The 24,741-nt window shown below is 38.9% G+C and overlaps 1 protein-coding gene across 1 annotated transcript in view; it reads right to left on the bottom strand.

Annotated features, from left to right (window-relative positions):
- Nucleotides 1-7,672: 7,672 nt before the first annotated feature.
- Nucleotides 7,673-24,741, bottom strand: part of Trpc5 (transient receptor potential cation channel subfamily C member 5) — a 259,616-nt gene continuing 242,547 nt past the window's right edge. Inside the window, exons 8-11 of the mRNA XM_051142246.1 lie at nucleotides 16,392-16,595; nucleotides 16,131-16,172; nucleotides 14,098-14,187; nucleotides 7,673-9,765 (exon numbers count right to left, since the gene is read on the bottom strand). Coding sequence (XP_050998203.1) covers nucleotides 9,073-9,765; nucleotides 14,098-14,187; nucleotides 16,131-16,172; nucleotides 16,392-16,595 — 1,029 coding nt within the window. The 3' untranslated portion in view covers nucleotides 7,673-9,072. The remainder of the gene's footprint in view (nucleotides 9,766-14,097; nucleotides 14,188-16,130; nucleotides 16,173-16,391; nucleotides 16,596-24,741) is intronic.

Raw genomic sequence — 24,741 nt, forward strand, 5'->3', positions numbered from 1 at the left:
AACTGGTCATGTGAAGTAGAAGGTGCTTACTTCTGAAGTTAGTACGAGTTCAGGGTTTTCTTTTCTTTCTTTTTTAAACCTTTTTTCCCCAATACATTTATTTTATTGCACATGTATAAAACAAACTGCATACAGCAGGGAGAACCATGTGACAATCATGAGTTCTATAAATGTTTTCTATTTCTACTGCCTTTTCTTTGTTTGGTTTAAAGACAAGATGAACAAAGTTGGTGGGTAAGGGTGATGGGGAAGATCTGAGAGCTATTGGGTGAGGGGGGAAACCTGATCACAATATATTATATGAATTTTTTCAATTAAAAAGTGAAATATTGAAAATAATTAAATTTACAAGATTTTAGAGTGGTTGTTATAAGCTCTATAGAGATCTTGCTAAGACTTCTAGTGGACTGGGGGAGCTTATAGTTAATTGAGTTCTTACAATTTTATACTTATCAAGGATATTCACTAGCTGTGTGGTAAACTACTTTTGTCAAGTCCATAGTCCAAATTTGTGGTTGAAGTTGAGGTTGAGTGAACCATTTTAGGTTTTAACTGTTTCAGCAGTTAATAGTAGTGGCTTTTTACATAAGGACTATAGAAATTAAAATAATGTTGATTCTCAGTCATACTTTTCAAAATAGTTTGAACTGCAGTAATCTCTTGTTTGTGTTTCTGATGGTTAAATTATAGTTTGAAACCCAATGCTGTCCCATCAATATTTATTAATAAGTATAAATGGTTACATTGGAAAAGGCGGAACAAAACACCTTATTTCTAAGTAGCCATACATTTTGTGGGAAGGGAAGTAAATGCTTTATTTTTCTTTATACTGAAGCTAAAAACACACAAAATTTTTATACAAGATTGTTTTCACACATTTCAGGTTGACACTGACTTTGCACTTCTTACAGAAAATAGTTAAATAAAAGCCATCACTCAGAGGTTTTTAGCTTTTAAAATAATCTATGGAGCCAAAATGCCGTTTGCACATACTCTGAAAATTAGTCTTTCATAAATTAAACTCAGGAGATACGATTTTAACCTTTTGTGACAAACACTTTGTATATTGATTACAAGGACTACACTGAGAAAATGTATTAAGCATAGCCTCTGTTTTCCTGTTTTTCTCTCACCTACTAACTGTTAGTCTGTAACTCCAAATTACCTTCACTTTTTTTCTCTAGGAAGACATTCCCTATCCCCATTTTTTTAAATCTTGAAGAAATAGAATCTATAAGCAGATAAAATATTTCTGTCTTTTTGAATAGTACCTCTAGTATGCACATGAAAAGAAAGAAAGAGTCCATGTATTTTCCCTGGGCAAGTTGTATTTACTCTTATCTGAATTGAAATGATCTTGGACAAGGTCTGTTACTGTTGTACCACTGAAGTAAGAGGCCTTGTCCATATTGTGTTTAAAAGGGGCATTCAGATAGTTTAACATTAGTATTTTATGACATTATATTCCTTTTAACAAAGTAAACTAATGTGGTTGCTGGCCTGGGTTTAGAACTCACCTTGCAAACCCACACAGACATTGATTTTAGTGCCACTGGTTCTGGCTGCTTTTCCTTCCCAAGTATGTCAGGTGCAGTTGTCACTATACTTATTGACCACAGGCAACTGCCTTGGTTGTTTAAGTACAGTGATATTTGATGAAGCTATATTATTTAGTTAGTTAGTTTTTTGAGACAGGGTTTCTCTGTGTAGCCTTGGCTGTCCTGCCCTCACTTTGTAGATCAGGCCAGCCTCAAACTCACAGCGATCTGCCTGCCTCTGCCTCCCAGAAGTGCTAGGATTAAAGGTGTGTGCCACCACACCCACTGAAGCTGTATTTTTAATAAAATGATTAGATCTTACATAGAAATACCTACTTTGAACATAGGGTTTTTGGATGACCTGAGAATTCAGCTTTGTCTAGCTGCCTTGTCTTTTTATTGGAGCTCTGTCTCACTACATCTACTGCTGTAAATGTTCAGTCCCAAACGCTATAGAATCTTGAGGGTTTTTAAATTTGTTTTTTCTGTTAATCCTTGCTAACAGCCTCCACTCCAGAACCTGTACATGATAAAATGGTTCTTTTGGATCACTAAAGATTTAGGAATGCAGTTGTCAGTTTGTTTAGAACTTGTGCCATAGGAGCTCTTGATTAAACACCAGAATTATTGTTTAAACACCAGAATTTCAGGGGTGAAATTTGTTTCCTAATCAGTGGGGGTTCTCTACTTCAGTATGTTGTCCTTTAAAGTTTCCCTTGGGGGCACTTTACTTATTCTTGTAAAGCTGCCACTACTCCAAGCCTGTTGAAAGTTGATTTTAAGTGTCAAATGGAAACAAGGCATCTTTGGGAGATAATAGGACGAATTTTGACCAAATGAATGGTTATAAGCGTGTACACAACTGTGAAAACTCATCAAAGTGTGCCTGTTACAGTATTTGAAAATGTTTACCTTTTTAAAAAACCAAGTAAGTAGTTGGATTGCTTACCCTTCATTTCACTGTATTTGAACCAAAAAAAAAAATATTTTTAATACTTATACAAATTCTAAGATTATTCAGCGATTGTATTGTGGTTGTTGAAAGACCTTTAAAAAATAGAGGTCCAAAATATGGTGACTAATCAGGGTATGGGTGCAGTATAGATTTTTTTCTTCCCCCAAAACAGGGTTTCTATGTGTAGCCTTAGCTGTCCTCGAACTTGCTTTCTGTATACCAGGCTGTCTGCCTATGGATTATAGGCATGCATAAGCCTCCATTATTTATCAGGTGCAGATACTTGAGGATGACTGGTTTGATAAATGTCATTCATTTTGATGCATAAGTTCTGGAAAGTTTATAAATTTGGGTCTTTTGTAATTATAGGTTGTATACTTATGTAAATTTATGAGATGAAGTATGATAAATGTGTAATCTGGTTTTCTTTCCATTTGTACCAACCCCTAGTTAGTTCTTTTCTTTCATAAAGTTGTAGCAGTCTGAATTCTTAGATAAAATTTAGAGTCACTCCTCCATATTTGGAAAGGAAATCTCTGACATTGCACAGTTTAAAATACAGCCTTAGAATGAATCCTGCTTGTTGATTTTATGAACACAGTGATTCCAAATGAGAAGCTACCGCTTTCTGAAATTTAACTCAAAATAGCCAAAATTTGAAAAGAGATCTCCAGAATTTTCAGAACTAGTTTTCACACAGTGTTGCATTTCTACATTTTGGTGAAGAAAAGGTTGATGTTAGTATTTTCGTGTAAAAATGACACTTTGGGGGAACAACCCTAGAATCCTGCTCAGACTAGGGTTCTTACTAATCACACTCCCAGCCAGACTCTGTCTTCATGGAAGCCAGAATAGGGCTGGGATCTGTTGGAACTACAGTTGCAGTCTGTTATTAGTCTCCTGATGTCGGTCCTGGGAACTGAACTCTGGTCCTTTGGAAGACCAGCACGTGTTCTTAACCATTGAGCCATCTTTCCAGTCCCAGAAACCACATTTTTAATCAAACAATTTGATCAAACAATATCAATTTGATCATCCTAAGAGATTAACAGTTTGGTGATTTATTCCTTAGCCACACTTGTCCATCCTTTGAAAACTTTTGTTTCCTTGATACCCACTTTTAAGAACCCTTATGAAAATCTAAAGTGCCATCTTCAGCCTTTTCCTTCAAGAGTCTCTTCTAAGTGTTCTGCAAGAATGGAAAACTGTCCAGAGGGGGTTTCTAGATTGGAAGGCAGTTAGGGATATAGTGAAGTTCATTAGAAATGACAGAAAATGACCTGCCCCACCAGCTTAATTTGCTTGCCAAAAGGCACACTTTCATCTACCAATGAGAACAATGTCATGTATGTTTGTGATGTGTCTGTGTGCATACCTGCATGAAATGAGTGAGGGTAGAGCTCCTATGATGTCAAGTTGTCCTGAAACCTACTAAAGTCTGCTGCAAATGGGTGCATATTGGCCTTCACACTATGAGCAGCTTTTACTTACTAATTGAGTTCTGTTAAGTGATTTGGAGTTATAAGGAAGGATTTTATTGAGATGTCAGGAGAGGACAGATGAGTAAAAGTTGATTAAAGGGATCCAAAATAGTCAGCTGTCAATTGACAAACAAAATAGGGTATGCACAATGAAGTTTTACTCATCCATAAAGAATGAAACTAACATCATTGGCAGGGAAATGAATGGAACTGGAGATCATCATGTTAAGCAAAATAAGCCTGGCTCACATAGATAAATAGTACACGTTTACTTTCGTATCCATGAATTCAAGTAAAATGACTATTTGGAGAGAGGAAGGAAAGAAGTAGAAGAGGGAAGAATGGGAAAAGAGGGAAATCTGAGCAAAAAACATGACAAATTTAAAGAAAGTCACATTGAAACCCATCCTTTTAAGTAATGAGTATGTACTACTAATAATGAAAAATGGTGAGTTTTTTCTTACTACAGAAACTGCCATTCATTTGTGTAGTCACAGGAATCCCCCACAGATTCTTTAACTACTTTCCCTGACAGATTTTATACAAAGTACCTTTGGGCTGGCATAGGAGATAAACATCATTTTGAATGTGTATGTGTCTCAAGTACCACTGATGCTATTCCTTTAGAAAAGAGGCAGAGTTCAGATCAATAAACTTTAAAAAGATACCAATTCTGAGCTTGACGATAATGTACCTTGTTGCCTGTGTAATTCTTCTGTTTCCTCAACACTCCATTTTCTAAAAGTATAGTTCCAAGGCCACCTACTAGCTACTAGCATCTTCTCTGAACCACCAAACATCATACTGAAGAGCTTTTTACGCTCACATGGCAGCATTATGAACTGTAATGTCTCAAGTATGCAATAAATCTATGCAGATTTTCTTTGGCTAAATGTGTATGTTCCTGGGTACCTTTTTCTGGTCTAAGTGTCTTCCCTCCTGAAAAGTAGAAAAACTAAATATGATAGCTCTCACTTTAACAGTTGTTCTACAGAGGCTACTCCTGTGGCTATTCACTTCAGCAATTTCTTTACCACATCCCAAGAAATCTTTCCATGGAATAGTGGTTATTCCTGATCCCTCACCATTCAGAATTTCTAAGTAGGAGATCAGCAAGGTCAGAGGCTCAAATGTTAAGTTTCCTGCTGTGTATGTATGTACATACACAGATAAATTTTTTACATGTTCAGACATTTTCTAATAAAGCCACACAAACCCAAAACCGCGTATGTTGGGAAAAGGGCACGGAAATGGTACACTTTCTTTATACTAAAGTACAGTTCACATTGGGCTGAGATAATCGATCCCAATGGCAGTTCTATGCCAACAGTGTGGATATCGGGAGCAAGTAAGCCAAAAGAACAAAAAGAACCTAAAAGAAATCTGTGTGTGTGTGTGTGTCTTTCTAAGATCTCATATAGTTTAGGCTAATCTCAAATCGATGATTTTGAGTTTAGAATCTTCCTTTATTTGTGCACGTCACTTGATTTAACAGTAAAAGCAGAAAAGGTACTTTAACAATGAAAAGTGATTCTTGTATCTATAGTTATTTTTGCTTGGTAGCAGAATATTCTATGCAGTTTTGGAATTCACAGTATTTTTTATTTATTTTTAATTTATATATTCACTTTCCATTCTGATCATAGCCTCCTCCAAGTTCACAGTATTTTAGGCAAATGAAAAACAATGGGCATTTTATTTGCTCGTGTGTATGTGTGTGTGTGTGTGTGTGTGTGTGTGTGTGTGTGTGTGTGTGTGTGTGTGTGCACTCGCGCTAGATAATGTCTCTATAATCTAGAAATTTTGGGTTTATTGACCAGCTTAGTGTCCTTCTCTGTATATCATAGTACCACCTTAAAAAAACTTTCTATATGAAGGTGGAATCCAGTTTATCCTCTGTACTGTTCCCCCACCCCCCTCTCTCTCCTATAAATTTACTCTCAAATTGCCTTTATACCTTCTCAGGAGTGACATACTTAAGAATTTTTAGGTTTTGGTTTTCGTTTTTTCAAGACAGGGTTTCTCTGTGTAGCCTTGACTGTCCTGGACTCACTTTGTAGATCAGACTGGCCTCACACTCATAACAATCTGCCTGCCTCTGCCTCCCGAAGAATTCTTATTTTAAGTCCTTTCCCTTTTAACACCCCCCACACACACACACTGTCTCTCTCCTATTTCTTTTATTGAGACAGGGTTTCTCTGTGTAGACTTGGCTGCTCTGGACTCACTTTGTAGATCAAGCTGACGTTGAACTCTCAGAGCTCCACCTGCCTCTGCCTCCCTGAGTGCTAGGGTTACAGGTGTGCACCACTGTGCCCAGCTAAAAAAGACTTTCTATTTTATGTGTGCTAGTGTTTTGCCTGTGTGTATGTCTGTGTACTATGTGTGTACTTGATGTCTGCTTAGTCCAGAAGAGGGCATAAGATGCCCTTGAACTGGAGCTACAAATTAAGCTGCCATATGGGTACTTGGAATAGAATCTGGGTCCTCTTTTAGAATGAGTGCTTTTAAGCACTCAGCCATCTCTTCAGCCCTTCCCCTTTTTTAGATGGTGAACGGAATTTTGGACTGACTGTTAGGAAAGTTCTCCCATCCCTGAAATGTTTTTAAATAGTAGCTGATTGACACTGTAGAAAGATGTTTTTCTCCTTGGTACCAGATTAGAGTTAATAAAAATGTTGCTATCACCAACATGGAACTTAGGACAATCACTGTTTAGTTTCAACCTTCATCCCAAATGAGTCCTCACCATAGCTAGTGAAGTCCTAAGCACAAGTCACAAAGATCAGCAATATGAAATATGGCACTGATGTCTTTCAATAGCAGAGGTTGGCTATTATAATATTGCTGCTTTGGAGCATGACTTCATGGCTTGCTATCCTGTTTTCTGACCACCAGAGCAGTTATACCTAGATTGTCAATAGTTGGTGAATTGGTGAGAAAAATGTTTTGACTATATGTTGTATGGTGGCTCTGTTGGTGGTAGTGTGCATTAGGATTGTAGTTTAGGTCCATTTACTTTTTATTTTATATTTACTTATTTTCTTTACATGGTTTCTCTGTGTAACCCTGACTGACTTGGAACTTGCTCTGTAGAGCAGGCTGGCCTCGATCTCAGAGATCCATCTGCCTTTGCCTCCAGAGTGCTTGGATTAAAGGTGTGCACCACCATCACTGGACTGAAGGTTCATTTGTTATCAAGAATAAATTTTATATTTTGAAAAGTTGAAATTGTGAGTTTAGAGCTCTTCCTTCTATAAAGTAATCTGTCCATGGCCAGAGCTATTTATGATAGTTGCTCTTAGTAAAGTAGGGCAGCAGTTGGATTTGAATAAACGAGCACTTCAGATAAGCCTAAGATTATTTGGGAACAAACCCTTGCCAAATGGGTGTCAATGTATCTTATGCTAATTCTTTTTTCTGTGTATCTGAATTGTATTCAGCACCACTTCCTGCCTCCCTTGCCCCCAATTTGGCTCATCTCCACATGAAACACTCACTAATGCTAGGAACAGAGAAGGCAAATCAATTTAACATAAACTACACTGTCAGAAAGCAGGTTTACAGACTTAGTGGCATTGTTTAACAATCCCTCTCTCATGTCCAGCAGACATTATACATAAGAATGTAGCTGGATTACTGTTGGTGTTGACATGTAGAAAGAACAGGTAATGCCCGACAAACTCCTTTACTTTTCTGCCATATACAGTGTTCCTCACCACAAGCCAGGCATATGCTCACAAAACCATGTTTGCTGAGCTATTGTTTGGTGGTTGTCCATTCTAAAATGATTACCATATGCATCCTAGCTTCATTTTTAACTTGTATTCTGATTAAGTACTCCTGGGCCATGGGAAAGCATATGACTGTATCAGTGCAACTTTCTTTGAAGGCAGAATTTGGATCACAAGTACAGTTCTACAAATCCACTAGGATTATTACATTATATATCCAACAGTTCACACATGCAGTTTTCACTCTCGCCCAGTGAATAGTGCAACTGCAACCTGAATTAGGTTATCCGAACCTAAAATTATATCTGTTGAGCTTTTCCCCCAGAAAGCAATTAATTAAATTGAGGTACTCCTTTTCCCCTAAATTTAAACACCTCAGTAAAATGATATTTTTCTGTTAAAAATATTTCAAATCTAGTCTTTAATCTTAGAAATGCCTTTATATCAATGATGATTAAAACTATCCACAGTAGATAGGACTCTATAAATATACCAGCTAATTATTATTTTCTTGCCAGTCTATGAGATGTAGTAACTATTGGTTAAAGTGCAGTAGAAGGTTTTGTTTTGTTTTGTTTGGGAAAAAAGTACACATCCTAAATACTGTTTGATACTCTCAAAATTTAAAATATAGTCAGTTAACCGAATATACAAACACAGGAAAGGAAATCAGCTAACTTATTAGATATGACACGCACTGTAGAGTAAATATTTCATTGGCACACAGTAAGAAACAAACACATCTTTAAGAAACGGAACCTCAACAATCCCCACAATTAGAAGTTGTAGTGTTTAAAAACAAAACAGGAAGGCCAGTTCTACCTAGAAACCACAAGCTGACAATTCTTTGGAGTCTAGTCTCCCTTTAATGCTGTTCATCGAACCAGCACGGGCAGCATGTAGCACTGAAGAGCAGCAAAGACAGGCAGGTTGATTTGCCTTATCTGATAGCTGGTAGGGACTGCTGACCATATCCCTCAGCTCTGTGGGGAGATGGGTGTGAGATCCTGAGGAAAGTCAGGAATCTGTGCGGCAGCTATGGTAGCACAGTGGCACCTGGAGCTTCAAGGAGGCAAGGGTAAGAAAAGCAAAGCAAAGGGCTTAAGCACCCGACTGCACCTCTGCTGATTAGGGGCACTACCCCTTCAGTTGGTTTCAAGATGGATTTAGTATTTATAGATATAAAAAGGCAAATTATGATAACAGTAAAACAAAACATGAAGAATGTGACTATAAAAGACTGAAAATAATAGTTTCACTCCTTGGATAGGGGACAGTGAGGGAACCATATTTGGGGTCACCTCTGAGAACAAGAAAATTACAAATTTTCTCTTGAATTCCACAACAGATGATGGGGATTTGACTTAGAGCCGAGTTGTAACTTGTTCTTCCTGTCCATCACCCCATTTGTGCATGAGCAAGTCACAGGCCTCTCCCCAAGTTTCAAAGACATCCTCTGATGAGTCTAAAAGTTTCGAATTTGAGGAACAAATACCAGATGCACAGTGAAGAGAGCTGGAACAGGCTAGGGGACATTCACTGCTCCGAGTGGCACCCCGGATTTCACCTAACTCTACCTCACTGAGGTTCATTTCACTTTGAGAACAGGCCTCTGCCTTCCCTTTCTCCATCTGAGAGTATCGGATGTCCTGCCACATGTAATGCTGTTGTGCGATTCCGTCAGAGATCGTATACATGGGCTCTGAACTGGCTTCAGATGTCTGACCATTAAACTTGGAGAACAGGAAGCCCAGTTTCTTGAATGAGGGACCCATGAAGGACCGTTTGCTTGATGACTCAGCTTTTTGCTTTCCCTGAGCACCGCTGGCTCTTGGCATGGTTCTGACGAGAGGTGCTCCCTGGCAGGCCTTTTTCTTGCAGCCTAAATTGAAAGAGACACTCTTAGATTTGGCCCGAGCCCCACCACTGCCATCATTGGTATCATCCCTTTGAGAGAATTCTGCGCTGCTAGTGGAAAAGCTTCTTCTTGGATGTTTTCTGTTTCCCAAGAGGTCAAGTACTTCATACCGAAAGCTGGAAATGTCCTGCTTTAATTCCTAGCAAAAGAGATGAGACAGAGTTGATCAGAAAAGTAATCTTTTTGAAAAAGATTTGTTTATTATTTATACAGTATTCTGCCTTCATGTGCATTTCTGCCTGCCCATCACAAGAAGGCACCAGGTTTCATTACAGATGGTCATGAGCCACCATGTGATTTCTGGGAATTCAGCTTGGGACATTTGGAAGAGCAGATGATACTCTTAACCTCTAAACCATCTTTCCAGCCCAGGAAAGTAATGTGTAGTTTAAAGAAGATACTTGGGATTTTGAATGGGCTAAGTTTTGCTTAGTAATAAAGCATAAAGCACACATTATTCTTTCAAAATCTTCCATTAGTCAAACCCAGAAGGACTATTTGATCACAATTGGAAAAGTTGTATAGTGGGGAAGGTTGATTTCAGAACCTCTGGGCCAGGAACACAAGAAACTAATCCCTAATAAAGTGATAACTGGCCTGGAGAAATGGCTCAGTGGTTAAGAGCACTGGTTGATCTTCCAGATGACCTGGGTTCAATTCCCAGCACCCATGTGGCATTTCACAACTGTCTGTAACTCTAGTTCCAGGGTATCCTACACCCTGTTCTGGCCTCTACGTACACCAGCGCATACATAGTGCGTATACATATTTGTAGGCAAATACACGCGCGCGCACACACACACACACACATATGCAAAACACCCATACACACAAAATTTTAAAAGTAAAGTGGTAACTGACAATTAAGTATTAAATTAGAGTACTGGATCTTATAAATATCTGTAAGCAAAAGAACAACAGAGGAAGAAAAGACCTTTAGGATCACGGAAGGAAACCAAGGAAGTATCAGGTGATGAGACTGCTGCTTTGAGAAGGGGGATAGGGGACATAAATTTCCTTCTATCCAGCTTGGATACCACTAGTTTGTTCCTTTACAAGCCATCTTTTCAATGCTTAAATCTTATCATGTCATCTTCCTGCTTAAAACGTCTTAGTAACGTTACTGTCTTAAACACTATAAATGCCATATCATGGACTACAGGGCTTGTCTGTACCTGGTACCTCTCCATCTCTCCATTTTTATTTCTTCCAACTCCACCCACTGCCCAGGTGCTCCCTGTTCTCATGGACTGACACACACTAATAACTTAGCACAGTGATTGGCACATTGGTCCACAACAGTTGAGTTCTGTCTATGGATTAAATAAATAATTGAAGTGCAGTGTTCCTTACAGGTGTGTGTTATCATGTGTCTGTGTGCTCATGAATCATGCATCCTGGCATAGGGTTTCCCATTCTAGGCTCTACTGATAAGTCAGGCAGGAGTGTTCTTTGTGATAGAAAGCTATCTTGTGAATTGTGGGTTGGTTCATAGCAACTCCCTCTGTGCCCACCAGATGCCAGTATGACACTGAAAACATTTCCAGACAGCCAAATGTGCCCTAAGGACATAACTGCCCCTGTGTGAGAATCACTCTTTTACATTGATAGAAACAATAGGAACATTCTACTATTTAATGGTAGTCTCTTAAGAATTGAAATTAATAATACATATTTTGGACTTTACTGAACATCTTTTAAAGAAGGACTTTAGGTCTCCATGCATTTTCTGTTTGCTGCCTTACCCTTTAACCATGCATTCTTTTTTTATTTTTTTATTAATTCATTCATTTTACATCTCAATAGTTATCCCATCTCTTGTATCCTCCCATTCCTCCCTCCCTCCCGCTTTCCCCCTACTCCTCTCCCCTATGACTGTGACTGAGGGGGACTTCCTCCCCCTGTATATGCTCATAGGGTATCAAGTCTCTTCTTGGTAACCGGCTATCCTTCCTCTGAGTGCCACCAGGCCTCCCCATCCAGGGGACATGGTCAAATATGGGGCACCAGAGTTTGTGTGAAAGTCAGTCCCTACTCTTCACTCAATGGTGGAGAATGTCCTGTCCCTTGGCTAGATCTGAGTAGGGGTTCGAAGCTTACTGCATGTATTGTCCTTGGCTGGTGCCATAGTTTGAGCAGAACCCCTGGGCCCAGATCTGCCCTTCATAATGTTCTTCTTGTAGGTTTCTAGGACCCTCTGGATCCTTCTATTTCCCCATTCTCCCATGCTTCTCTCACCTAAAGTCCCAACAGGATGCCCTCCCCTCTGCCCCACTTTCCTGATCAGTGAAGACTTTCATGGGACATGCCCCTTGGGCTAGTGTCCAGATATAAGTGAGTATATACCATTTGAGTCTTTCTGCTTCTGGGTTAACTCACTCATTATGATCATTTCTAGTTCAATCCATTTGTCCACAAATTTTGGAAATTCCTTGTTTTTAACAGCTGAATAGTATTCCATAGTGTAAATGTACCACAATTTCTTTATCCATTCTTCTACTGAGGGACACTTAGGCTATTTCCATGTTCTGGCTATTATGAATAAGGCCGCTATGAACATGCTTGAGCATATGTCCCTGTTGTGTGCTGGAGCATCTTCTGGGTATATTCCAAGGAGTGGAATAACTGGGTCTTGAGGAGACAACTTCCTGAACGGAGCACCAACAGCCCAGGCCTTAAAGTCAACAATTAATAAATGGGACCTCATGAGTCTGAGAAGCTTCTGTAAGGCAGGAGACACTGTCAACAGAACAAAGTGACAGCCTACAGACTGGGAAAAGATCTTCACCAACCCTGCATCTGACAAAGGTCAAATATCCAAAATATATAAAGAACTCAAGAAATTAAACACCACCAAACCAAATAACACAATTGAGAAATGGGGCTTAGAACTAAACAGAGACATAGCAACAGAGGAATATCAAATGGCTGAGAAACACTTAAAGAAATGTTGAACGTCTTTAGTCGTCAAAGAAATGCAATTCAAAACGACACTGAGATTTTATCTTACACCCATCAGAATGGCTAAGATCAAAAACTCAAGTGGCACCACATGCTGGCGAGGATGTAAAGAGAGAGAAACATTCCTTCATTGCTGGTGGGAATGCAAACTAGTACAACCACTTTGGAAATCTATCTGGTGCTATCTCAGAAAAATGGGAATAGAGTAACCATGCATTCTTAGGTACACAGTGTTTTTACCTGCCTGTTCCCCTGCAGGCCAGAAGAGGGCACCAGACCCCATTCTAGATGGTTGTGAGCCATCATGTGCTTGCTGGGAATTGAACTCAGGACTTCTGGAAGAGCAGACAGTGCTCTTAACCTCTGAGCCATCTCCCCAGCCAACCATGCATTCTTATGATATCAACTAAGCATGTTAGTTTTACATTGAGACTATCAGAAGAAAGGATATGTAGAACGAGTTCATTTTGTTCAGAAACTAGTTGTGACAGGCATTGGTAAAAAGCTTGCTAACCCGAGATGAAGAAGCACAGGCAACAGTGGGTGCTGGGAAGGCAATTCACCTCTCCTGGGGTTGAGCTCTCCCCCCAACTTGGTTGTCGTATTCAGAGTGATCAGCCCTGAAACCACATACACACTAACAACAAGACTCAAGATGTATTTACATATATTTGCACATACACTTGCACACATGTGTGCATGCATGCACACACATATGAAACAGTAAAAATCAATGAAAAAGAAGCTATCAATGTTATAATGGGGGTATTTGGAAGAGATATGAGGGAATGGAACTGGGAGGGGGTAGAGGGAGGAAACGGAAGGGGAGGAGGGAAAGAAATATAACTTTTTTTTCAATTACAACAGTTTTTTTTTTAAAAGAAAAGGAAAAACATTTCCACCTACTGGATGGCAGATAATTCTAAGACAGAATAAGAGTTGCAGGGGCTGGAGTGATGGCTCAGTGGTTAAGAGAGGAACTGGGTTCAGCTCTCACTACCCACATGGTGGCTCACAACCATCTGGAACTCCACTCCCAGTGAGCTCTGACACCCACAGGCAATAAACATGCAGACAGAACACCCATACACACAAAGTAAAGATAAGCTCAAATAATTTTCAATTTTTTAATTAAAAATAAATTTTAAAGGCTTTGTTTTTCCTGAGACAGGATTTCTATCTGTATCCTGGCTGTTCTGAAACTCACTCTGTAGATCAAGTTTGCTTGGAACGCAGAGATTAAAAGTGTGCACGACAAATGCTCAACTAAAGAGAATAATTGAAAAAATAATTTTAACTGATTTTCTGCACTATGGGAGATGGAATTGTATAATCAAAATTCACAGACTCTATGAAGATTAAATTGTACCAAGAAATGAGAGAGAGAGAGAGAGAGAGAGAGAGAGAGAGAGAGAGAGAGAGAGAGAGAGAGAGAGAGAGAGAGATGGGGTGGGGGTGGGGAGAAGAACACTAGAGAATGGGAGATTTACCTACTTCATGATTAAATTACCTTAAAATTTTCTTCTGTTAGCCCCTCATTTGTTTTGGAGTTTCTTATCATTGCAGCCACATATCTCTTGACTAAATTCCTGATAACTTCCTGGAATTAAAAACCCATGAAGAGGTATTCAATTTCCTTTTCAGGCTATCAGGTAAATAAGGAACTTGCTTAGAAAGCTCTCATATCATTTTTGCAATAGGAAATCATTGGATTAATAAGTCATTGCATCCCTACATTTTGGTGACAGAGTGTGCCAGTACCATAAAATATACTCCAGAGGGAGAATTTCCACTCAAGCATAAGGTAAGCATGTATTCAATGTGTGTGTGTGTGTGTGTGTGTGTGTGTGTGTGTGTGTGCTGAGATTACAAGAGCCCTTGAATGCTCATTCAATATCCATTCCTCTGGGAGGGGTTAAACTTTAGTACTGTTAGTGAAGTAAGGTATTTTTCTCTTCGTGGAGTTGAGAGTCACTAAGTGAGCTAGTAGTTTTATAATCAAGGTACATTTTTAAAATAGAATAAACACTTCACCCTTATAGGAAAGGCCTCTTTTAGCCTCAGGGGGAATGGAAGGCACGTGGTTGCAAGGTTTGTAGTGATAACTGCCACTTATGCAATGTGTCAGGCAGTATGCCAGGCACCATCTACACTGAACTTTACAGCCCAGTGATTTAACTTTTCCTATTATTCCTGGTTTACGGATGAAGAAGCTAAGGCTCAGTGATGTTAACTGGGTTCTTCAGCAGCACACTGCTAGTAAATGGAGACATTAGAGTTTGATTTTACTCCAGGCTGATTCCAAAACCTATAATAATAGTTAGTGATGCTGTACTGCCACTTCTGCTACTTGATGAACTCTGAGATGTCACTGACATGCCCAGAGGATGATTTGTTCCTTTTGTTAGGATGCTCGAAGCAGAAAATAAAGGTGATGAATCTTGCCTAGGTTTCACTGTTTAAAAAAGTATTAATGTTGAGGGTTGGCATAGTGAGAGAAGGGTCACCTATGATGCACTGTCTTTTGTATTTCTTGCTGTTATTTACACCTAAGAGAAACAAAATTAGGGAAGCCGTTGTGGAATAAGGTTGAATTTCCTTTTCTTTAAGCCTTGTAGAATATTTTTCTACTTGGGTTTCTTGACACAAGGTCTTAAGGTGGCCTTTGAACTTGTTACATATTTGAGGATAGCATTGAACTTCTGATCCTTTGGCCTCCATCACATTCAGTTATGTGTGGTGTTGGGGATCAAACTCGGGGCTTTATGTGTGGTATGCAAACACTCTCCCAACTGAGATATGTCTCACAGTCTGCATTTCTTTTGATCCAGAAGATTAAATGTAGTCTCTTATCTGTGATTTTCAAATATTACTTTCAATAAGTCTCTTCCACATTAGGGTGTTTGGTTGTCTTCTGGCTGGTCCCATAAGATGCACAGATCTACTCCTTTGATTAAAGTCATGTTTATAATTTGGAAAGCCCTTGTATCCTGATAGAAGATCTTACTTCGCTTAAGGTACTAATAACATCCTCATGTTCCGTGTTCCCTGTTTATTATGTATTCCCATTGCTGTGTGTGTGCTTTTTGTTCCAGTAAGTTTTGCCTTCCTAATCACTTAATTTTAATAGTTTTAATGAGGTAATACCTTCCAACCCTGATAGCTAATACACTTCTAAAGGGTATGAAGATTTTTTGTCTTACTTGTCTACAGTGATTTCTCTAATGTGTATCTTAATTCCTGCTGTATACTATGTACTTCTTTACTCATTGACTGGCTGAGCAACTACCTATCTGCTCCTTAGTCTGAAGGGAGACAGCTTTCTAAGGTCTGGATGGCTCATATCCAACTGGGCTGAGGTAGCACTAAATGGAGACTAACAGGGATACAGGGCAGGTGATTTTGTCCTGATGAGTTCATTACTTCAGTCTTGAGTGAATGGCAGCCTTTCCAGGGCTCCTCCCCAAGTTAAGTCTACACATAGCTAAAGGTGAGTTTCTTTCTACTCCACAAAACTGTTTAGACTCAGTGCGTAAGTGGTACCTGATAATGTTGATTTTGTATCAGGCTATCAGCATGGCGTTCCTGGAATTCAAAACAGAAAGAGAGGTTATATCAGTTGGCCAACACCCTACCCATTCACCCACCCCAAGGAGTTGTAAATATTATGACTGGAGAATGAGACGGTGGCTCCTGACTGACAAATAACAAGAGCAGGAATAGGAATTGTCATGATGAAGGGAAAGGAAGAGAACAGCTTTGTGTAAAGAGAAACAGATTTTTCTCTTTAAAAATTGGTCTTACTGTGAAGCTTCTCAAGTTATGTCTCCTTCTTCTTCCATCAGGGTCTCTTTTGGGACAGAAGGTGTTGTTGAACCAGTTGCCAAGATATAGAAATGATTTGGGGCTGGGGATAATGTTGAAAGGAGGTGGCAAGGTACCACCTTCATCAAAGTAACTCATCCAGAGCTTTGTTCTGGCAAACTTCCACTCAATGTCAGCGTGATCCTATGAAAGACACAAGTGCAAGGTTTGAGAGACAGGAAGCAGGAAAATGCACGTATGTCTCATTTTAACCTTTGTAGTTGCTTCTGTAACTAGCAAGCTGGAGTCACTTTATAAACCCAAGTCACATATACCCTATAAATGCAAATTAATTGATCTGGCAATTCACATTGAGAAAGAAATCATGTTTGGTTTAGTGGTGCATGCCTCTAAACCCAACTACTTAGAAAGTTGAGGCAGGAGGATCATGAGTTTGAGACTGGCCTGAGCTATATAGTAAGATACTACATTAAAATAGAAGAAAAGGTGGTGGTAGGGGTGTGACTCAGTAGTAAAGCACTTAGGTAGCATGTATGAGACCATGGGTCCAATTACTGGAACTGAAAAAAAAAAAACCCAAGAAGGGGGAAGAATGAAAGGAGGCATCAGGGAAGGAGATAGCAGAAAGAGTATACACAGGCCTCTTCACTATAGTAGAGTTTAGTAATAATTACCAACTATAAACAACCTAAATAGTCAATAGTCATTTAAATAAATGATGTCACAATAAGATCACTCTTTATGTATAGAATATATATGAATATATTAATCTGTTCAAGATCTTGGGTGCAAAAACCACAATATATGTTGCATGCAAATATCTCATTTAATTCAACTAAAATGCATATTTACATGTTCTAGGCAGGGGTGCTCTAAACTAAATCATTGGTATTTTCAAGAGGTGGAGATGGAATTAAGGAAGTTGTTTCATTTGTATTTGGAGGAGGTTCCTGAGAGAATTCTATATTTTTATTATTCCCTATCTGAAGCCACCAGCAAACAGAAAAAAACAAAACATTTTTTTCATCTCCAGCTGAAGGTTCTTCTATAAGTTCCTTAGGACAGCAAGGTATAGCTGTATAGCATTTTTCCCCAAATGAAATTCTCCTACCGCTGAATTCTACAACCAGGCTCAAGTTGACAGTCACCTGTAAGTTGTGTGTCCTACTGAGGCTGTGTTGGCATTCAAAGCATTTTTTTTTCCAAGACAGGGTTTCTCTGTGTAGCCCTGGATGTCCTGGAACTTTCTCTGTGAACCAGGCTGGCCTTGAACTCAGAGATGTGCCTGTTTCTGCCTCCCAGGTGCTGGGATTAAAGGCATGCGCCACCACTGTCTGTCACCCCCCCCCCCCCACTCTCCCTTTCCTTTTGGTTTGGTTTGGTTTTCTTTTTTGAGAAAGAGTTTTTCTGCGTAGCCTTGCCTGTACTGGACTTGTTTTGTATACCAGGCTGGCCTCAAACTTATAGAGATCCATCTGCCTCTGCCTCCCCAGGTGCTGGGATTACAGGCATGTGCCACCACACCCTGCCCCTCAAAGTATTTTTTTCCTCAAAGTATTTTAAAGAGACTACAATTCAGCTATTATAAGTGTTTCACATGTATGTACCTGTAAATTACCATCACAAGGTACACAAACATATAATTTAAAATTTTTTGTTGTTGTTTTCTTTGTTTTTTAAAGATTTATTTATTATGTATACCGTGTTCTGTCTACAGGTACACCTGCATACCAGAAGAGGGCACCAGATCTCATTATAGATGGTCATAAGCCACCATGTGGGTGCTGGGAATTGAACTCAGGGCCTTTGGAGGAGCAGACAGTGCTCTTAACCTTTGAGCAATCTCTCCAGCCCTCACAGACACACTATTATACATTTCTAGAACTTTTTTTTTGAAATTGTGTCTTGTGTGAAGCTCTGGCCAGCATGGTATTCACTTTTTAGATCAGTCTGTCCTCAAAGCCATGAGAGAACTCCCTGCCTCATCTTGAATCAAATCTGTCTGTTTCTAGAACTTAAAATATGTGTATGGAGTGATGTAATCACTACCAGAATTAGTATGTACAATGGTTCTGTCCTCTTACAAAGTTTTCTTGTGTTGCCCCTTTGTTATCAAACTCTCTAACGACTAGCCCCTGCCAATTGCTCCTCTCCTCTCTGCTCCTATTGTTTACCTTTACCAATTTGCCATATAAATAGAACCCTACAGTCGGTAACCCTTTGACATGAAATTACTTCACTGAGCCTGACACATTTGAGACCCACCTATGGCTTTTATGTATCTGTGCATTCATTCTTACTGCTCGTAAGCTTTCCTTTGGTTGGGTTATGATGAGTTGTTTTCAGCATTTAACAATGAATAAAGCTGCTATGACCATGAATGGTTTTTTTCATTTCCCCAGCTTCACTGAGAGTGGTATTACAAAGTCATGATGATCATGTGTGTGTGTGTGACATTATCTCCATATCTTCTTCAGTGCTTGTTACAGTTTGTAACAGGATCTCACTATGGTTTTCAATGGCATTTGCCAAATGGGTAATGTTGTTGAATTATCTGCTAATATGCATATTGGTCATCTGAAAATTGTCTCTGATCTAGTATCTGTTCACATCCTTTGTCCACTTTTATTGGCTTGCACACATGTTTAGGGTCTTCTAAACTTGTGGGAATATGTTTGACGTTTTCAAAGCCCTCACGGGTATATCATTCCTCAAAATTTTTGTTTTCATATTTTTAGTCAGCCTCTTGTCAACCCAACTGGCTTCATTTTCTCATTCAGTGCCACTTTGAAACCTGAACAACCAACAGATAGCTTCCCTCCATGAATGAGCTCAGAATGAGGTCACATAAAGTAAGTCTCTGTAAACAGGGGTTAGTGGGATAGCTCAGTGTGCAAAGGTGCTTGCTGCCAAGGCTGACAACCTGAATTCAAGTCCTAGGACACAGATGGTGGAAAGAAAGAATTCACCCCCACAATTGTCCTGGCTCTTCCACATGCATGTTGCAGACCGTGTGCATATGTGTGCACAGGTGTGTGCACAGGCACACACAAAAAACTAATTAATAATTAATGTAAATAAGAATATTTCTGTAACTCTTTCCCACACAGCTTCTGAACTAATCAAATGGACTAACTATATGAAGATAATGTGGGCAGAAATGAAAAACCTGTTTCATTCCAGTGGCTTCCAGGATGTTATTTTTCACATGTGTCATTGACTGCTTGATTTTTGAGGCTGGAGAGCTGTCTGTGTGGTTAACAATGAAAACGCAACATGACATTGCCTTTAAAACAAACGAAAATGGCATGATAATCAAATGCAGTGAGTCTTGAGTTCTGTGAAGGACATGCTTGAAATAGTAAGGAGATTCTGGCGAAGAGGGACAATAATTATCAGTGATAACTTCTCAGCTGTATTGTGGCAATAGAATATGTGCTGCAGCATTTTTGAATAAAATGTCATGGTATTTGCAAATTTGAAATATTGAAAAAATAATTCAGGACCTTTCCAATTTTCTTTTATGTGAAGCTTTATTTACTTTAAGGGCCATGATTGCTTATGGTTGATGATTCATACCCACTAAATTTTACCTTAAAATAATGTTTGATAAGGGGCTGGAGAGATGGCTCAGTGGCTAAGAGCACTGACTACTCTTCCAGAGGTCCTGAGTTCAATTCCCCGCAACCACATGGTGGCTCATAGCCATCTATAATGTGATCTGGTGCCCTCTTTGGGCCTGGAGGTGTACATGCAGATAGAGCACTCATACACATAAAATAAATAAATAAAATATTAAAAAAATAAAGATGTTAGAAAAATTGATGTTAGGTAAGGGTTTGAGGTATAGCTCAGTAGTAGGGTACATACTTAATATTCCTTACCTTGCATTCCAGCAGTCTCATCAAAACGAAACAAAGCAAAACAAAACAAAACCATGCTTTCTCAGGTATATGGAATAATGGTTTCTTTAAAGTCAGCTTTTTTGTTTGTTTGTTTGTTTGTTTTATTGAGATAGTGTCTCACTATTCCTGACTGCCTGGGACTCTCTATGTAAGCCAGGCTGGCCTTGAACTCATAGAGATCTTTGCTGCCTTTGCCTCCTGGTCCTAGGATTAAAGGCAAGTATCCCTCCACCAACTTAAAACCAGCTTTTCAAATGTTTACGTACCAAAAAGAGGTTTTATATTTTTCTGGAGTACAACATGATATTTTAATGTATGTGTGCATTGTGAAATGATTTAATGAAACTTATTACACATCCGTTACTTTGCATAGTCAACAATTGTGGTGGAAACATTTAAGATGCCTCAATCTAATTTTTGGAAACTGTGACTGTGCTACATCACACTAAACGGAAAAATTAAAGCTGCCTATGAAATTAAGGCTGCTATTTAGATGACTCTTGAAACGAAGATTTTTCCACCTAAAGTATCTAGGTGGGCCACGGATAATTACAAGGTTGCTCTTTAGTGAAAGGAGACCCAGGGGAGTGCCAAAGTGATATGTAGGAGAGACTCAGCTAGCCATTCTTGCCCTTGAAGGAGGAAGATTGGCGATAACCAAAGAAGACAGGAAGTTTCTAGAGACTGAAAAAGAGACAGGAACTTTTTTGCTAGAGCCTTCAGAACATTCAGTAAACACCGTGATCAGTGGTGGGAAGTGAAGGCTGAGATAGGCCTCATCTTGCTTCCTTGCGATGCTCTGCTGGACTGAAGGACATAGTTGCTTGTTGCCTATTGACTGCATGCTTCTCTCAGTTCCTTGTTACATGTTCCAGGGCAGCTTATAGCAGCTCATAGCTCATTTTTAATCAGAGTGAGAGAAAAAAAAACCCAGTATGTTCCTACTCAAAACTCACAATTTCTTTTTTTTTAATCTCTCAGCCTTTGAAAGGTATAATTGAAAAATAAACATTGCAATTTTAGGGGTATAGCATATGTGAGATAATTAACTAATACATATTTCACTTTATACATCTAAGAGAGAGCATTGAAGATGCATTTTCAGTGACTTCAAACATTCAACATTGTATTATCACTTGTAGTCATCATACTGTACAACTCCAAAGTGGTTCCTTAGATCCAGCCCATGCTCAAGGAAAAAAAAAAAAGCACAAGGAAGTGGTGGTAGTTAGCAGTTCATCTCTGACACTCCAAACTACAGGATCATTTCTGTAAAGTGAGAAACCAAATGACTGTAAGACTAGATACCAAATCCTTCTCTCTCCCTTCCTTCATTCCTCCGTCTGTCTGTCTGTCTGTCTGTCTCTCTCTATTTCTCTCTCTCTCTCTCTCTCTCTCTCTCTCTCTCTCTCTCTCTCTCTTTCTCTCTCTCTCTCTCTCTCTGTGTGTGTGTGTGTGTGTGTGTGTGTCACATGGACATCTGTGCATGCATGTGGAGAGCAGAGGCTGATGTTCGGTATCTTCCACAATCACCTTGTATTTTGAGACTAAGTCTCTCACTGGGCCCTGGAGCTTGTGGGTTTGGCTATGTTTGCTGACCAGTGAGCCCCAGAGACCATCCTGTTGTTATCTCCTAGCTCTGATATACATTATCACGACTGTTCTGTGGGTGCCGAAGATTAAACCCAGGTTTTCATGCCTGCATGGCAAGAATTTTACCCACGGAGTCATCCTCCTCAGCCCCAACAAATCTTCTTCTAAATCAGATGGTATTTATTTATTTGTTTAATAAATTCTGCTCTCATATTATTACATCCTGACCAGTTTCCCCTCCCTCCCTGCCTCCCAATCAGATGATGGAAAGATCTCTCATGCTCAAGTCCATAGGATTAGCATAGTAAAAATGGCAATCTTACCAAAAGCAATCTATAGATTCAATGCCATCCCCATCAAAATACCCACACAATTCTTTACAGACCTTGGAGGAACAATACTCAACTTCATATGTTAAAAAACAAAACAAAACAAAAAAACAGAATAGCTAAAACAATCCTGTACAATAAAAGAACTTCTGGAGGAATCTCCATCCCTGATTTCAAGCTGTACTTCAGAGCAACCATCATGAAAATAGCATGGATTCTAATGCTTTACCTTCATTAAGGTTTGAAGCCAACCCAGTCAAGTCATCAGATGAGAGTGTTAAAAATACTATTTTATAAAAAATTATTACATGACAATTTGACACAAAACTCCAAATGAATTGACATTCTCATTATAAAACTATCTTATGGATATAAAAACTATTTCTTAGCATTTACTTTATTAAAATGAAAACATAATTGATGCTGACTCCTTTTCCTGCATATTACTCAGTATTCACCATGACTATAATAACTAGTTGGAATAAAAGCCTGACTTGTATCTTTAAAAATGCATTTGCAATAAAAATAAAATTTTTGTGTTTAATGACTATCAAAATTTGTAAAAATTTGTGTTTCTTTGAACAGTTTTGACACTAGTTGAATGATAGCTAAATTCAAAAGAATAATTTTAACATTACCTTATCATTACAAGGATTAAAAATCACATTTTAGTTTATAGTTTATTGTAACAAATGGCAAGGTAATAGAAAATAAGAACCTTTAAATGTAAGAACTGTTGTGGCCATGTGTAATGTAAATAAGAATTCAAGGAGCAGGGGACTGGACATTTCTGCCCTTCAGAAGGAGTTGAACCATTTACTTTTAAACACATGGTTGGTTCTGCTTAGCATAGAGTAAGGCAAAGAAGAGTTTTACTTTAAATATCAGTCTACCATGCTCCATACTCCATAATTTATATCTCACACTACTCATTAAACTTATAATATAAATCCCAAAATATAAAGTAGACACATGATTTTTTTCTTCAGATTTATCAGTGTGGTGAATGAGAGCCCTACAGCTGTAAAAAAAAAAAATGAAATCATTAAAAATAGATGGATATTGGGGGTATGTTACTTTAAAAATTTTTTTGTTTGTTCATTTATTCATTTGTTCTCTCATACAATATATCCAAACCACAACCTTCCCTCCTACCACTCTTGCCAGCCCCTCCCCCCATCTCTCCCCGAGATCCTCTGTTTCCCTTCAGAAAAGAGCAGGCCTCCCAGGGATAGCAACCTAACATGGCATACCAAGATGCAATAAGATTAGGCATAAACCTTCATATTGGGGGTATTATCTTAAGAGTGAGGTGACCAAGTCTCAGAAAAAAACCCTCACCCTGTTTCTCATATGTGGATCCTAACTTATAATTTATGTTTTATGTACATAAATATGGAGCTATGAGAGTGAGATATAGACTGTAAAACTAGATAGGAATCCAGGAAAGGGGGCCAAAAGAGATTACAAAACAAGAGAGGTCACATGTGACACAAAAGTAGAAAGGAAACTACTGGAGTTGGAGTATCAGTGATGGCAGGGGCGGGGGGCGGGGGAGAGATGAGAAGAACAAGAAAGAAGAGAAATGACAAGAAAATTTCCATAACAAAGCCTGATTCTATGTTAATAAAAAATAAAACACACAAGTGCTGTTGATGACGGCTCGAAGAGAGAGAGAGAGAGAGAGAGAGAGGGAGAGAGTGTTTCAGTACACACACACACACTCACACACACACACACACACACACACACCATGACTATGATAACTACCAGTGTCCTGAAATTCAGCTATGGGAGGCTATGTTGGCATAGGTACTTTGGGATACAAAGACAGGAGGTAGCAGTAACATGATATGGAGGGTAACCCTTCTATTGGGGAGTGAGCAAAAGTTTGAAAATCAAACCAGGGTTTAGAATAAAGCTCTGCTACTCACTAGCCGTGTGCTTTCAGACCAATAAACTTACGCCTTTGAAGCTGGTATGTATGTATGTGTTGGTTCTGAACATAAAATACCAGGAACAAACCTTGAGTTTTCATTGTGTCTTTTGATATTCTAGAATAGAGACCCTGTCAATCTTGGAAATACACTGTGTATCTGACATAGTTCTTCAAACGAAGAAGATATTCAATATGATATTCTATGAACTGAGTTGAATTTTCAAATGCAAAATTCTATCCTTAGACATTTTCAAATGGGATAATATGGGGAGATGTGGAGATGGCTCAGTGGGTAAAGTGCCTGCTGTTACTTTCTGATATACTTTGGGTAGACATTCTGGTATCTGGAAATCATCTGTTTTCTGCTTGTTTGCTTTTGTAGTTCCTACGTGAGTTCAGCTTTTTTAAAAAATGTGTTTTATTTGTATTTTATTTATCTTTTTAAAAAATGTATTTCTTTTTAGTTTGTTTGAGACAGAGTGTCTCTTTGTACCTCAGGCTGGCTTCAAACTCCTGATCTAGTACTCTCTGCCTCCTGGGTTTTGTACATGTTTGAAAAGATA

The sequence above is a fragment of the Acomys russatus genome, chromosome X (assembly GCF_903995435.1).
Source record: "Acomys russatus chromosome X, mAcoRus1.1, whole genome shotgun sequence".
Lineage (NCBI taxonomy): Eukaryota > Metazoa > Chordata > Mammalia > Rodentia > Muridae > Acomys > Acomys russatus.